Here is a 16404-nt window from a genome sequence, read left to right as displayed (position 1 = left end):
GAGCATTCCCTATGCTCAGCTTCTGTCTACACTGCTGTTATCTGTGTACTGGACTTCCACATCAACAACCATTATACCTGGTACTTCTAGTTCCACGCTGCTTGCTGAAATCTACTACTGCTGTTATCTGTGTACTGGACTTCCACATCAACAACCATTATACCTGGTACTTCTAGTTCCACGCTGCTTGCTGAAATCTACTTCTGCTGTTATCTGTGTACTGGACTTCCACATCAACAACCATTGTACTTGTAGTTCCACGCTGTATGCTGAAGCTACCTGTTGTTTCTCATCTGTATACTGAACTGCAATCAAGTTACCTTGTCATCTGTGTGTCTTAATAAAGTCATTATAACCACTTACACTCTCTCCGTGGTCATACCTGGGAAATCCTGACACGCACAGGGGAATGAGGGAGAGCACCTTGCACTGCCTCCACCTCCTCCTGTCTCCTGTGTGTGCTGACCGGGGAATCACTGCATAGGAAGGAGAGAGAGCAAACTGCACTATTCCTTCCTACGTTATGCAGAGTGAGCGGTCCCGTATCTGCCTTGTTACCCGCTCTGTCAAAGCAGAGAATAAGATCGGGAGCAGCCGGGGGTGGTCACGTGGATGCATGCAGGGCCGTCTGGTGCCTACCACTGCTCTATATACTATTATATTGTGAAGTGTCAATGTCTTTATACAACATGGGAAACTGCTGTGTAATGTTAGGTGTAATGTTAGGTGGAGATGTCAGTGAAAATGTGAAGATGATAGGTCAAAAAAGTTTTCAATACATCGTTTAACATTGTTGTCTCACAGAGCTGGGGATGAATGGTTCAATCCCAAGCAGGCACCATACCTGTGTGGTGTTTGTATGTTCTTCCTGTGTTCCCAAGGGATGCTTTGAGTGCCAATGGGGTAAGGGGTGGAGATGAGTGTCTTGGAGAAAACTGTAAGAGTGGTGAATTGTGTTTTGGAGAATTGGGAAGGGGGGGCAGGCGCTGGACGACTGGGGAGCAATTTAGTATGAAAGAGTTCTCGGCTAATAAAGCCATTTAATAGTAAAATTTAAGTTTAATAAGCATGTAAACGTGTATATATATGTGTGATGATTATGTAGTATATCTAATGACTGATTGTTATTTTCTGTTGAATTCATGTATGACAATGTATATTGTATGTAATCTTGTAAAGTAATCTCAACATGTGCTTTGCTAGATGACATGAGTTTGAACTTATGCAAGTTTCATTAATCCTTTGAAATAGCCAGACCAGGGAGCGATAGGATCTTGGAGGAGTTTGAAGCCCCAAAGTTGTAAACTATCTAGCCAAGCAGAACGAGCAAAGGTGGGAAATCAGGCCCTGTGAACAATCTGATCTCAGGACATCCCTAGCTCCCTTCGAAAAGCCCTGTGACATTTGGGAGATCAATCTGTCCTTATTGACAGCTGAACTCCAAATGTGGGGGGTGATAGCTACGTGGAAAAGGGTTTAAAATCTTCTGATTTAGACAATAACATGTGCATTTTCATGAGGGATCTATCAAGACTAAAATGTCCCATTTTCCTCAATTGTGCTTCCTCACACACCAGGTCTTAACTAGCAAGTAGTAACTCTGACTTTATTTCCTAATTTATTTTCAGAAACTCATTTGTGTAACATATTGTATGTCTTGTTATTCATTTTTGTAAATAAGCCTTGGAAACATTTTTCAAATTAAATAAATTTAATCTAGTCTATTCTCCGTGATTCTTTGTGAATTTACAGGGAGGCTCATGCTACATGCGTATGTGATTTAAGTGTGAAACATTAATAAGTGATTTTGGTGAATGCAAGGACACCATAACAAGTCCTTTGTTGTGGCAGAAAAAGTGTGTTCATTGCTAAGTGACTAAGGTGACGCCAGTCATGGCCAGCTGTTCAGATTGTTGTATCTGGGACAAGCTGGGCGTTCGTGACAATATGTATATAAATTAATGCTAGAAATGAAACGTCATGTAGTTACAGCAAACTGTTATGACTGGGGAAGTGCTGGTCACACCCCTATGGCAGCTAACCACACCTCTTTAGTGGCACAACACACTATTTCATGGCCCCTACCATAACAATCACCCAGTAAATCCTCGTTGCCACATTCCGAGAGTGAGCAGCAGTATTTATTTACTTTTTTTATCATCTTTCGCTTTTTTCTACATCCTTACAAAAAAACAATCCTTTGACTTTATGTAGAGAGGTTATATTCTTGCCATTCAACATACAAATATGGATGTAACAAGCAGTGTCAAAAAAAGTTAAATTATAATATACAACAGACTTTCACAAATTTCTCCAAATGTTAGGAACCACCGAATAGGAGCTGGCAAATCTGTAAGAAAAAACTTGTGGTGTAGAGAGAGTGATGTATAAAATTGTTGGGAGCGTATTTTTCCTTGCTCCAGCATGTACCAGCATCACCCAACACATTTCAGCAATGTAGCAGCAGTGTGGGACAAATTTTACCACAAGTGCACAACATGTATAAGCAATGTCCGACACATTTACCCAGCGTGTGCCACAAAATTATGTCACTTGTGATCAGGGCCAAATTAAGGGAAGGGAGGCCCCCGGGCTAAGGGTACTGTGAGGATCAACCCGAGGCCCCTGGGCTATAGCCCCTTTAGCCCTATTGTTAATCCGGCTCTGCTTGTGATCCTGCCTCTTCTGGCCTTAAGAACATGATCGTAGTGCAGGCCAGATATCACCATAGGTCTGAAACTGAAGGCAGCTGGTTTTTTTTTGGGTTTTTTTTAAAACATATTTTATTAAGGAGATTTTTCAGTTTTCAAAACAGTGTAAAGGTTAAGTTACATTGATCAAACAACAAGTACCTTGCAAATGAGAAGAACAATGTAAACTTTGTCAATCAAAGTAAAAACATAGAAAAGGAAAGAGAAGAGAGAAAGCAGGGAACAGGGGGGGGGGGAGGGGGAGGAAAAAGGGGGAGGAAAGGAAGAAATGTTAGTGTGGTAAGAGGGGTAAGGAAAAGGGGCACCTGACCTGGCATCTAGATGTATTACATGTATATATCATATATTGAACATCTTCTAACTCTATATTCAATAGTTTCCATTCTAATCAGGCCTTGGTTGTTCTGAACCATAGGAGGCAAACCAAGGATCCCAAATCGCACAAAATTTATTGGGACGGTCATTGAGCATGCTTGTAATGTGTTCACAGCTATATGTCTGCCATATTCTATTGATGATTTCAGGCAGCGATGGGGATTCTGGATGTTTCCAATTTGCTGCTATTGCGCATTTAGCCGCATTAAGTATATGGCCTATGAGCGCCATTGTATATTTGTTAACATCCGGTATAGGCCTATGCAATAGCGAATATGATGGGGCAGGGGGGGGAGTTTTACTGCGGTGACTCTATTAATTAAATTGTGAATCTTCCGCCAGAATTCCACAAGTCTCGGACAGGACCACCAAACATGTTGGAATGAGCCTTCCTGCCCACATAGTCTCCAGCATTGACTAGAGGAGTCAGGATATATGGCCTTCAAGCTGGTTGGGACCACATACCATCTATATAAGAGCTTATACGAGTTCTCCTTGGTACGGACACAGATAGAGCTCTTAGCGACTCGTGACCTGATCTTAGCCCATTCCTCTATCTCTAGCTCGACGCCAAACTCTTCTTCCCACTTCAGCTCGTAACGATCTTTGGCAGGTTGACGAAATGCCACCATGATACTGTAAAAAGTAGATATTAAACCAGTAGGAAGGGATTTACGTCTGCAAAAAGTTTCTAAAGGTGTGCGTTGGTATATAAGCTTGAGCGTTGGGAGCGATTGATATAAGTGTCTCAACTGAAGGTATTGATAGAAACGGTCATGGGGAATGCCATATCGTCGTTGTAAGTCCGCAAATTCTGGGAATATCCGCATGGGCGCTATGTCAGTAATAAATCTTAGACCTTGTCGGGACCAGTGGTGAAAAGAGGAGTGTTGTTGCCCTGGTGGAAAAGCTGGATTGTTCCACAGTGGGAACATAGCTTCCGAGTTTTTTATTAGCTGAAACGTGCGGGTACTGTAGTCCCACATCTGGAGGGAGAAACGGGTGGTGGATAAGAGTAACGGGAGTGGTGGTCTATGTTTGATTGATATCCAAAGTAGTGTATAGGGCGAGAGTAATTGCAAAAAGGTAGCCTCAATGTCAACCCATAACCTAGTGGAAGATGGAGAGTGAAATAAGACTAGCTGGGTCAAGTGTGCAGCATTATAGTATTTGGAGATGTTTGGGAGGCCTACTCCTCCTTCTGAATTTAGTCGGAAGAGCGTGCAGGCCCTTACTCGGGGTCGTTTGCCTGCCCAAACAAATCTAGTTATTTGCTTCTGGAGGGTCTGTAGTGCAAGAGAGGGTACTCGAACAGGTAGAGTTTGAAACAAATAAAGAATTTGTGGCAAGAGGTTCATTTTTACCGCCGCCATGCGGCCGAGCCAAGAGATATAAGGTTTATCCCATTTTTCAAGATCACGCTTAATTGAGTCTAAAAGCCTGGGGAAGTTAGCTGCATATATCTGATTATAATGGGTCGTTAAGTGAATTCCCAGGTATTTAAGTTTATCTCGTTGCCATCAGAAGTTTGTTTGGTTCTTCAGGGTATCTAATAGGCGGAGAGGTAGATTAAGAGGGAGAATTTCTGATTTGTCCATGTTGATCTTGAAGTTAGACACTGCGCCATACTCATCGAGTTCTTTTTGAAGGGATGGGATGGAGGCAATGGGGTTGGTAACTGTAAGAAGAATATCATCTGCGTACATAGATATCTTATAATTAGTCGTCCCCATTTGAATTCCAGAAATTGTCGGGTTCCTGCGTATACGTGACGCCAGTGGTTTCATCGTGAGAGCGAACAGCAAAGGGGAGAGTGGGCAGCCCTGTCGAGTACCATTTGTAATGCGAAACGGAGACGATGCGGCGCCACTGGCTAGAACCGTAGCTGAGGGATTGTGATAGAGGGACGCTAGACCGCATAGGAAACGGCCCCTGAACCCCATTGTGCTCAAGGTGGCTCTCATGAAGGGCCATGAGACCCTGTCGAATGCCTTTTCAGCATCAAGAGACACCACCAGAGCAGGGACCCGGGCCCGGTTTGCTATTTCAATTAGATCAATAGCCCTTCTAGTATTGTCGGCTCCTTGTCGACTAGGGATAAAACCCACCTGATCTGGGTGGACCAGGGGGCAGCTGGGTTTTTATGGCTACCAGTGCGGCATAAACTTGTAGTACTAGCAGAAGAGGTCTTCATCTATAGCAGCTGCCTTTCCCGCTGAGACTGGTTATGCTCAAAGGTACTCGGATGCCCCAGGACTTACACTCAGTGAAGTACAAGTTTATGTTCACACGGCAGCACACAGGTACAGGAGGCAATACACGGAGTAGGGACAGGCCAGAGATCTGCGGACCGGACAGAGCACAGGTAGAGACGTCAGGTACAAGCTGGGTCTGGATCACTGGCAAAGGTTCAGAGTCTGGGTACAGGCAAAAGGTCAGGGCCACAGGCAATGGTTCAGAGTCCGGGTACAGGCAAAGGTCAGTGTCACATGCAATGGTTCAGAGTCCGGGTACAGGCAAAAGGTCAGGGTCACAGGTAATGGTTCAGAGTCTGGGTACGGGCAAAATGTCAGGGTCACAGGCAATGGTTCAGGGTCCAGGGACAGGCTGAGGTCATACACGTCAATCCAAGGTTCAACACCAAAATAGCACAGGAGCAGGCAGCAGTACTGAAACAGGACGCTATAACCGGCAGTGAGGCTCAGTCCTCACTGCCTTAAGTAGTACTCACAGCCAATCAGGGAAGAGCCCTGAAAGTATACCCAGGACTTGCTTAATTAATAAATGGCACTACTGGACAATAAAGAAGCAGAGTGTCCAGCTGCCTAATAGTCTAAACAGCCATGAATGGCTGGCCCTACACAGACCTGCGCGCTCGCGGCCAGCTGTTTGACAGCTGGCCAGGTTCGGCGGCAGGGAATCTTAAGCGTCCCGGTTGTTGCCCAGGCAACCGGGAAGAAGGCGCCGGAAGTGCAGCCTATATGAGATGAAAGTCTAAATTATATAAAACCACAATAACTGACAAGAGGGTATAACCATTAGACACATATACATGCAGTCAGTTTGTATTGCAAAAGAACTTTAAGGATACATGTCTGGCTATTCTATCACATCTATCACAAACACCAGATCAACCCAACTGCTGGCTGTGCTGATCAGGACCCCTCCACTATGCAGGTTTAGAGAAACGGCTAAAAGGTTTAGAGAAATTCAGATGAACCTAACACCATTCTCTTTTTATCTTCATTGGCCATAGAGATACTGAAGATGGGTATTTCAATGAATCCTGATGCTGTGATTGCTTTATACCACAGAAGCGCAGACTGGACCACTACATCCCTTGTGCTGTGTAACCATCATTCAATTCCTGAACACAGTAGACTTACAGCATGGCAATTAACAGCCAAATAGAAGCTTGGTTCATGAATAAGTAAAATCCTTTTACTTAAGAGTATAGGAGTGGTGTTCCAGCATGATCAAGTAATGTGCAGGAGGGAGGGACCATTCACCCAAAGTCCAGTCTTGACTATTGCTGCAGAACCAGCAGCACTACCAGTCATTGGATTATTTGTGTTTCAGAATATGCAAGTGATAAGGCAGTGATGGTTAACAGGCGGGTTCAAGGGTAGCATGCGTCTGCAGTCCTCAGCTCCTTCTTGCTTTAATGTGATTTGTTTGTTATAACTTGTAACACTTGTTGAAATGCCTGCTGATGTGTTATTACAGATATGTGTATCTCCCTTTGAGTAAATATAATGTTTTAACTTATTATTGAGATAAAGGGTAAAGTGGAGAAACTTATTTCTAGACACAGCGCAAAAAATGTAAACAAGAAAAAAAGAAAAAAAAAAGAAAGAAAAACACACACAAAACTGCTACGTGTAGTAAAGGCTGTCCCAGTGTCCCTTCACTCTCACACAGGGCCGGACTGGCCATCTGGCACTTCTGGCAAATGCCAGAGGGGCCGGTCCCCATGTCTACCGAGCAGCAACACTCTGCGCGCTGCTCGGTGGATGGAGAATCAGTGACTGCCGCCTATGCGAGCAATCACATGGGACGGCACCTGTCACGTGGTGCTGTCCCATGTGATTGCTCGCATAGGCGGCTGTCACTGATTCTCCTTCTGCCGGACAGCGCGCAGAGTGCTGCTGCTGGAAGTAAGATAAGTGTCTGTGTGTGTTTGTGTAATATGTCTGTGTGGCAAATAGTTTGTGTGGGGGCTATTAGTGTGGCTGTGTAGCAAATAGTGTTTGTGGCTGTGTGGCTATTGTGTGGCTAATAGTGTGTCTGTGTGGCAAATAGTGTGTGTGGCTAATAGTGTGCCTGTGTGGCAAATAGTGTGTGTGGGGCTATTAGTGTGGCTGTGTAGCATATAGTGTGTGTGGCTAATAGTGTCAATGTGGAAAATTGTATGGCTAATAGTGTGTCTGTGTGGCAAATAGTGTGTGTGGCCAATAGCGTGTCTGTGTGGAAAATTGTGTGGCTAATAGTGTGTCTGTGTGGCAAATTGTGTGGCTAATAGTGTGTCTGTGTGGAAAATTGTGTGTGTGGCTAATAGCGTGTCTGTGTGGCAAATAGTGTGTGTGTGGTTAATAGTGTGTGTGGCTAATAGTGTGTCTGTGTGGCAAATAGTGTGTGTGGTTAATAGCGTGTGTGTGTGGCTAATTGTGTGGCTAATAGTGTGGCAAATAGTGTGTGTGGCTAATAGTGTGTCTGTGTGGCAAATTGTGTGGCTAATAGTGTGTCTGTGTGGCAAAAAGTGTGTGGCTTATAGCGTGTCTGTGTGGCTAATAGTGTGGAAAATAGTGTGGCTGTGTGGCAAATAGTGTGGAAAATAGCGTGGCTGTGAGTAATAGCGTGTCTGTGTGGCTAATAGTGTGGCTGTGTGGCTAATAGCGTGTGTGTGAGTAATAGCGTGTCTGTGTGGGTAATAGTGTGGCTAATAGCGTGTCTGTGTGGCTGTGTGGCAAATAGTGTGGAAAATAGCGTGGCTGTGAGTAATAGCGTGTCTGTGTGGCTAATAGTGTGGCTGTGTGGCTAATAGCGTGTGTGTGAGTAATAGCGTGTCTGTGTGGGTAATAGTGTGGCTAATAGCGTGTCTGTGTGGCTAATAGCGTGTCTGTGTGGCTAATAGCGTGGCTGTGTGGCAAATAGTGTGTGTGGCTAATAGTGTGGCTGTGTGGCAAATAGTGTGGCTGTGTGGCAAATAGTGTGTGTGGCTAATAGTGTGGCTGTGTGGCCCCATGTTGTTATAGTGTGCATTTAGCCATGTTCATATAGTGTGCCTCTGTGTGTGCGCCTGCAGTATTTTAATATAATATGTGAGGGAAGGGAGGATCTTAATATAGTGTGGGAGGTATGCTATTTAATGGTGGAGTGTAGATGGGGGCTAATTATTTAAGGTGCGGTGAAGGAACCTTTCATTTAATGCTGCGGTGGTTTAGTTCAGTTAAATAACGGGCTGATTTTGGGGAGGAGGGCTATTTATTAAATGTGAATATGAATTATTTATTGTCTGGGATGGTTGTGGAAAATGGCTATATTTATTAAACTTTAATGCTATTTAATTTATTGCTGGAACTGTTTGGAGGGAGGGAAATATGTTTTGAGTAAATGGGTATACTGTGAATTTAATGTTGGGACTGGTTGGAGGGAAATAGGTCTACTTATTAAATGTGAATATTATTATTGTGGGGACTGGAGGGAGGCCTAATTATAAAACGTGAGTGATATTGTTTTAACACCGGGGAGTTTTCTAAATCTCATGTACCCATTTTTTTTTTCAAAATAGGGCATCCAATATTGCAGGATCAAGACTGAGCTAAAGAAACCAGCTACTACAAGTGGTGAAAGTGACCAAGACAGGTAGGAGAGAGCAGGACAGTCTGCCAACTGTCCTGAATCTGGTGGGGCAGTCCTGAATTTGGGTTAATGTCTCCCTTAGTCAGGATTTGGTCCGACTGCAAGGACAGTTGGGAGGTATGTCCCGCTTCACAACGTACTGCTTGTGAAGGCAAAGCTGTGTGCTTCTAACAGTAGTGCCTGTAAATTTGTCTAAAATGATAAATGTAATGTATCTTTATAATGTATGCATCAATGCCCCATGTTGGCCACACCCAAAACACAATGAGGTCACGCCCTGTTCGGCGCACATGTTTTCTTTCCTGCTGGAACTGGGGTGGGCCTGTGTACCTTAAATGCCAGGGCAGATTTTTAGTCCCAATCCGGCCCTACTCTCATGGTTAATTGAACTCATAAATGTTATGCCCCACTTTATTTCAACCAAACTGCAGGGTGTTCAGTAATGAAAAAAGGTCATTTGCACCATCTGCCTTTAAGTTAGCACTCAATGGCATCAATGGCAAACTAATTTCATAAATACTCCAATATCTGTATGTCTGATGCTCTGTTTTGTATACATATATGGGCATTTATATTGCCATGCAGCTGGTACCACATACAATATGGGATATACCGAGCGCGGGCTTGTTGTCAAGCAGCTGGTACCATATATAATGTGGGATATACCGAGCGCAGGCTTATTTTTCTCTGGTTTTGTTTCAAAATATTGCCTTTTTGTCATAGCAGCTGTCCATCAAGCCTATTTAAGGCACATTTGGGTGTGGCTCACAAGCCAGCCTTTGCTAGATGTAAACCCCTATACCTGGGAGGTGAGTGCATCTGATTTTAACTGCATTTTAATAGTGTTTAAAGCATATAGGTCAGTGTAGGACCTGCATATGACGTGGGATGCAGGCTTAAGTCTTTTGATCAAAATATGAACTAATACCTCATGTTTTTATTTTGCTAGACACATACAGATACGCAGTTTAAAGGATAAGCGCTGACAACTTTCTTTCTGTTTTGATGCTATACAAGCAGTTTAGAGAAAAGTACAGTTTCAGAGGGATATGAAGGATTCAAACCTTTATCAAAGGTTTACAGTAGATAAATTCTTTCTACATGTGCCTTATGTGAAATATGAGGCCCTCTGACCATAAGACAATAGCTGCATTATTCAATCTAATAAGAGCAGTTGAAAGAAAAGCTGAAACGGCCTCTAATGGCAACACAAATACTTATACATGAGGAGAGCCTAGTTTTATAAGGAGGCCAGTCAAACTAAGACTCAACTGGGCAATGAAATAAAATGGTAAATTGTAAATATATTCAAATCTAACAGATCATATAGTTATTGGAAAACACAAATGTATAATAGTAAATATAATTGAACTTATACAGGAAAATTGTATTCTGCAAGAACAAAATATTAAAGTTGTAACTACTACCTACCTGTACAATTAGTGTAAGGTCAATGGGTCCTTAATCTCAATAATAAATTAAAACAATACACTTAAATCAAAGAAACACCTATCTGTAATAACATATCAGCAGGCCTTTTAAACAATCGCTACAGGCAAGTATGACAAAGCAGGAGGGAGCTAGGGGCCGTAGGTGAAGAATAGGATGGTCGCTAGTTGGCCATCACTGCTATAGATAGATACAGGAAGACAAGGCACATAATTTTAACAGAACAGAGCATATATTGCTACTGGCTTTTTTTAAAAAAAAAAGACACCTACAAAAAGTCCTCATATTAAGAGATAAAAATGAGCATGGCTGTTGGAAAGTTGTACCTCCTAACAGGATATAGCAGTGGAGTTGACAAGTTAATGCGTGGATTGGGCAGATCTGGAGTGTGGCCCAATTTATCCTGATCTTCCAATCGGGAATGTTGTGAGGTATGCACATGATAGTATATTCACAGGAATTATACAATTACCAGAGTGAATAATTTGTTTTCTTCTCTTAAAAGGAAAAGGCTCTGTGCCATACCGCCCCCTCCATTGCCCACATTACTGGGAGTCTATGCAAGATGGACTTAGTCAATGCCACTCCCACAAAACTCAGCAGGCTATTCCTATGCTGTGAAGAGTAGAGAAGAGAGTAGGAATTTTCCGGCCCTTCAACGGAGATAGCGCTACGCTTTATTAGGTTTATTTTATTTTATTTGAGGGGGGGGTGGAGTAGTGTGGCGAGTCCACTTCTAATGTGTCCCATGGTGGGATTGAGATATGGTCCTGAAGGAAGCCAAATTAAGCTAAATCCCCAGTCGTATTCTTGAAAATATTTCATCACTTTTCTTGACTTGTGGCATTGAACACATCTTGCAAAAGTTCATCAATAGACACAGCTGCTATATAAGGATGCACCTGGTTTGCAGCATTGTTCGAGTATCACATAGCATTTAAAGGTTATCAAGAAACCGAATGTGCATGAACAAAACACACCACTTACTAGCTTGCATTGTTTCCATATAGCATGATGGATCTGTGGCTGTGACATGTGCAAAAAAGAAATCAATGAAGTCATGGCTTCTAATTAGAGAAATGTGCCTGTGTTTTCTAAGAAGCTGGTTTACAGCTGATATTTTAATACGTAGGCAGAAGCTCCTTAAAGAGTAAGTAAAACCACCATTTGCCTGTAAAAGTATGTGCATTATTAGGCTGAATGTCATACATAAAATATCTGTAGTGTTTATGCTTAATTAAGTCCATTATGATCCCTTTCAATCGTGTGTTTTCAATGTTAGGAGCAGGTGCTTCTCTAGAAGTGCAGCACAGTGACAGACAGCCTGGCAGGCTTGCTTTGTAGAAATGCACAAGGAGGATTGGTTGACTTGTACACAGAGGTAAGGTAAGTGATGTCAAAAAAACTTTATATTACTGAATGTCTAGATTTTTCCTAGATCAGAACACATTAAGCTTCATACCAATTCGAGTCAATGTAGCATGCTGCAATCGTGTTTTTAAGGCCAATAAAATGCATGAAAACCGTTATGAAAATGTAAATCATTGTTCCCAATGACCCCCTACTGGGGAAGCCTAAGAGACATCCAAAGACCTGCAAAACTTATGTAAACCCACACTCCACAACCACGTGTCCAACACGTTTCAGTTTCCCTTTTTACCTGCTTTTTTAATGCAAAACAAATGCCAGTGGGTAGAAGGCCTTAGGTCATCTACCGCTGTGGGAGAAGAATTAGCTTTCTGGAAAGTTACTCTTTACTTTTTAACAGACCTGCAGTCTCAGGTTTACTTAAATATTTTACCTTCATGGTTCATACCTGCAAATTTCAATTTTTATTGCCCATGCACTATCCTGAAATGATTGCGATTTCAAACAATTCCAATTTGGTGATTTTTCTTTGGCAAAAAAAATGTCAGTATATTTTGCTTTAACACCACTATGTGCATGCACCTATATCCAAAGTTGGAAACCAGTGGAAAACATTTGTATAAAGTTTCGTGTAATGAGAGTTTTGCTAAGTATATGTAATCTTATCTACTAACTTCATATGGAGATAGAAAGAAAATGAGTTGAGGCAGTGTTTCTCTTTTGGCAAGGCACACACTGTTTATTAATATTGCAGACAGGGAATACTGTAAATTTGCCCAGTGTGCCAAGTGAGACCATACATATTTGCAATTTTACATATTTTATTTGAACTCTAATGAGTTTGGCACATTATAACGCAATTGAAAACTGTACACACCTCTAAAACTGCATCTCTAACCAATGGGTACATAGGGGCACATTTATCAATATTCACATAAAGTGAAAAGTAGTTTTCAATCCTTATCGCAATGAGGATTGAACTATTTCTCACATTTATGTACAGCCCTGCACAGAAACAGCAGTTCCGAAAAACTGTTGTTTCAGTGATAAAAAAAAATCATACTTACCCCCCTCTTCGGAAGCGCTGTCTCCGGGTCTTCTCTTCACTCTTCAATTGCGCATGTCCAGTTCCAAGAACTGGACATGCGCACACACAGATCCCCTCCCTGTCTCTGCAACGATAGTTGCAGAGAGAGCAGAGAGAGCACGCTGAGTGACAGGGAGGGATCATGTGATCCCTCCACACATGCGCTGTCCAGCTCTGCTCTTCGGAGCAGAGCTGACAGCATTAGATTTCTTCAATTCCGATGATGAATGCTGGCGTACATTAACATGACAAGTTCCCGAAAAAAATGTTTTTTCGGGACTTGTTAGATTGCGGCCAGGAGCAGTCACCATTCTGTTGAATGGTGACTGCTCCCAAAAACGAAGAGGAATGCAAAGCAGCAGATATCCATGATATCTGCTGCGATGCACCCTTAATAAATTTGCGGAGGACAGGAGGACACCTTAATGACCCGTTAAAAGCACTATCGTGCTTTATTAAATATGCCCCATAGTCTTACAGTGGGGGCTCCTGAAAGGTACCAGGCATGTTTAGTTTAGAGAAAAGTAAGTGTGTAATCTATTTTTGCAATTCAAGCCTATATTATTTAGTTTTAGCTGCAAGGTTGTCTTTACATCTGAGAACTGAAAACGCCAACTGTGCACATCAAAAACATACCTCACTCTGGACATAATGCTTTGAAAAATCATAAGTAGAAAAACATGCTCCAAACATTTGACAGTCGTAAATTACTTAATATAACAGCATTTTAATGAAAGACATAACTCTGTATTTCTGTTTAACCTACTAAAATACAATACTTTTCATAGGAATCAGTAATGGAAGGTGTATTTCTATTAAACAGATAAAACGATGGCTCCATTATATAAATATAGAATCAGGACCTCCGGTAGAGCCCCATATTTTGTCTTGATGGGTATTTTCAATGGAAGAGACTTTAAATGATTCCCTGCTTGGAGGCATATCATGTACGTCACAAGTATTATTAATTTGGGGGCAGATGGATTTGCAGTATAGTAACCCAATAAAAACAAGCATTGTTGTTGTTTTTGACATAAAACAAATATGATGCATAGTTTATTATTTAGTGCACATTTCCAAATCCTGCGAATGAGCTATTTTACAGATCAATGCCCTGAAAACTAGACTTTCTCACCAAACCCGTAGCGCTCATCACACGTAATGACTTAACACGTCGGATAATATAACCCCCGGCTGTCCAAATCAAGATAAGCAACGCTATTTCAATCAGCTCTTACCTGGCAGCTTCAGAGCTCTGGACAGCACCGTAGCCATACTTAGCACATATACTGCGCATGCGCACCGCAAGCGGTATTGGGGCTTGTAGTTCCATAGTAGATGCAGGAAGAACATGGAGATAGTCTTGGCCGCGCAAACGGTTCTGGGAGCAGTAGTTCGAGGTTGTGCAGTGGACGTTTAGGTTTTCTATTGTTTGCATAAATCTAAATGATCCTTCTTCAAATTGTTAGGGATCTTTCTTAGAGCTCGGTATTGTATAATATTACGTTGGTGTGCAATTGCAGTAAGTTTCTCGTGCCTTGGTCGCCAAACTCCAAGAAGTTAAATGATAGTCAATAAAAACTAGGCAAGTATACAGTTACAATTTTGATATCGTATTGCTTTCATGGACTGTAGACAGCAGTTACTAACTGTTCTTATGTTCTAGTGATAGTTGCAGGTTAAAATAGCTGTTCCCGTAAATTTCTTTTTGTGTTTTTGTTTTACAAACTGCACAGTATATTTCCTCCCATTCTGTACATTTTATGGCGTTCTCGATATCTATAAGGTAGTGTTCATTTAAAATACAAATGTACTTATAAGATGCAAAAAATTAGGCTATTAGTATGTTCAGTAAACATATAGTGCTACAAAAGGCATAAATGAACACATTTTGTAATGGCTAAAAGGTATTATTGTGATTTGCATAACTAAAAATAAACAGTAAATACTTTTACAAGCATGTTATGGTAAAAAAAAAAAAATACTTGTTGCATAGGAAAAGTGAATGTTAGCAGATGTGTGTAACCCCATGTCATTGTGTGGGGTGCAAAGGCTACACAGTGCACCTCCTTCTCAAGCAATGGCTAGCTTAGTGTTGGCTAACCTGTGACACTCCAGGTGTTGTGAAACTACATGTCTTTGCCAATATATATCATCATCACCATTTATTTATATAGTGCCACAGGTTCCGCAGCGCTGTACAGAGAACTCATTCACATCAGTCCCTGCCCCATAGGAGCTTACAGTCTAAATTCCCTAACATACACACAAACACATAGAGAGAGAGAGAGAGACTAGGGTCAATTTTGATAGCAGCCAATTAACCTACAAGTATGTTTTTGGAGTGTGGGAGGAAACTGGAGCACTCGGAGGAAACCCACGCAAACACAGGGAGAACATACAAACTCCACACAGATAAGGCCATGGTCGGGAATTGAACTCATGACCCCAGCGCTGTGAGGCAGAGGTGCTAACTGCTTAGCCACCGTGCTGCCCGGCTGATTGCTGGAAGGGTATGCTGGGACTTGTAGTTTCACAACACCTGGAGTGTCACAGGTTAGCCAACACTGGGCTAGCTGATGGACATGGGTGTAAATGACCAGGGGGTTCCTGCACATGCAGGTGTTTCTTTGTAAGTAGTGAGACACAAGTGATGTCACTTTGTTGTGCAGTGCAATGAAAGTCAGAATAATTTGGGCGCCAGACCATCTCTATGACAAACTGAACTCTTTATTTACACCACTCTTTCTCCAGCACAATAATCATAATGGTTGCAACAATAAAGAAATATGTATACAGCTCCTAACTCTCTCCAGCACAGTTCTTAATGAGCAATATGCATATGGTTGCAAATATATCTCCTTACTCCTCCTGCAGTTCTTAATGTTATCTAGATGTTATATAACATAGTTCACATGTCTCAACACTCCAGTACTCCATACTTCACTGCCGTTCACCCCTTCTCTTCAGGGGCATTCACATGGATGCTAACAGTCAGGCAGCTTTTCCTGAATGCAATCCCTCCCCCTCTGTCCCGCCTTCCCTCTCCGCTTCTGACTTCGCCACTTTCTTCTCTTCCAAAATTGAGGCCATCAGACTGAACATCTCCTCCTCCCCTTCTCCCGCCACCCTCATCGCTTCACCTCCCCCCATCAACCAACTCTGGTGCTCCTTCAGCCCTACAACCGGTGAAGAAGTTCGCTCCCTTATTCTTTCCTCTCCACCCTCTACCTGCCCTCTCGATCCCATCCCCTCCCACCTCCTTCGCTCTCTCTCCAACGGCCTGCTCTAACCTATCACTCTCCTCTGGTGTAGTACCCTCCTCTTTTAAACACGCTCTTATCTCTCCTATCCTCAAAAAAACCAATCTTGACCCTACCTCTCTTGCTAATTATCGCCCTATCTCTCTTCTCCCCTATGCCTCCAAATTACTTGAGCGGATTGTCTGCAGCCGCCTAACCAGGCATTTTGCGGACAATTCCCTCCTTGACCCTCTCCAATCTGGCTACCGCCCCCTCCATTCTACCGAAACTGCCCTGGCCAAGGTTACTA

General features: G+C 42.5%; 1 protein-coding gene across 2 annotated transcripts in view; it reads right to left on the bottom strand.

Annotated features, from left to right (window-relative positions):
* Positions 1–14144, bottom strand: part of FAM234B (family with sequence similarity 234 member B) — a 52557-nt gene extending 38413 nt beyond the window's left edge. Inside the window, exon 1 of one of the 2 annotated variants that reach the window (XM_075182871.1) lies at positions 14091–14144. In XM_075182871.1, the coding sequence (XP_075038972.1) occupies positions 14091–14127 (37 nt within the window). In that variant the 5' untranslated portion in view covers positions 14128–14144. The remainder of the gene's footprint in view (positions 1–14090) is intronic. The other variant, XM_075182870.1, reaches the window with a different exon arrangement.
* Positions 14145–16404: the final 2260 nt, after the last annotated feature.

Source organism: Mixophyes fleayi, chromosome 8 (assembly GCF_038048845.1).
Source record: "Mixophyes fleayi isolate aMixFle1 chromosome 8, aMixFle1.hap1, whole genome shotgun sequence".
In the NCBI taxonomy this organism is placed as follows: Eukaryota; Metazoa; Chordata; class Amphibia; order Anura; family Limnodynastidae; genus Mixophyes; species Mixophyes fleayi.
Note: the sequence above shows the minus strand (reverse complement) of the source record. Positions and strands in the feature narration are given on the sequence as shown.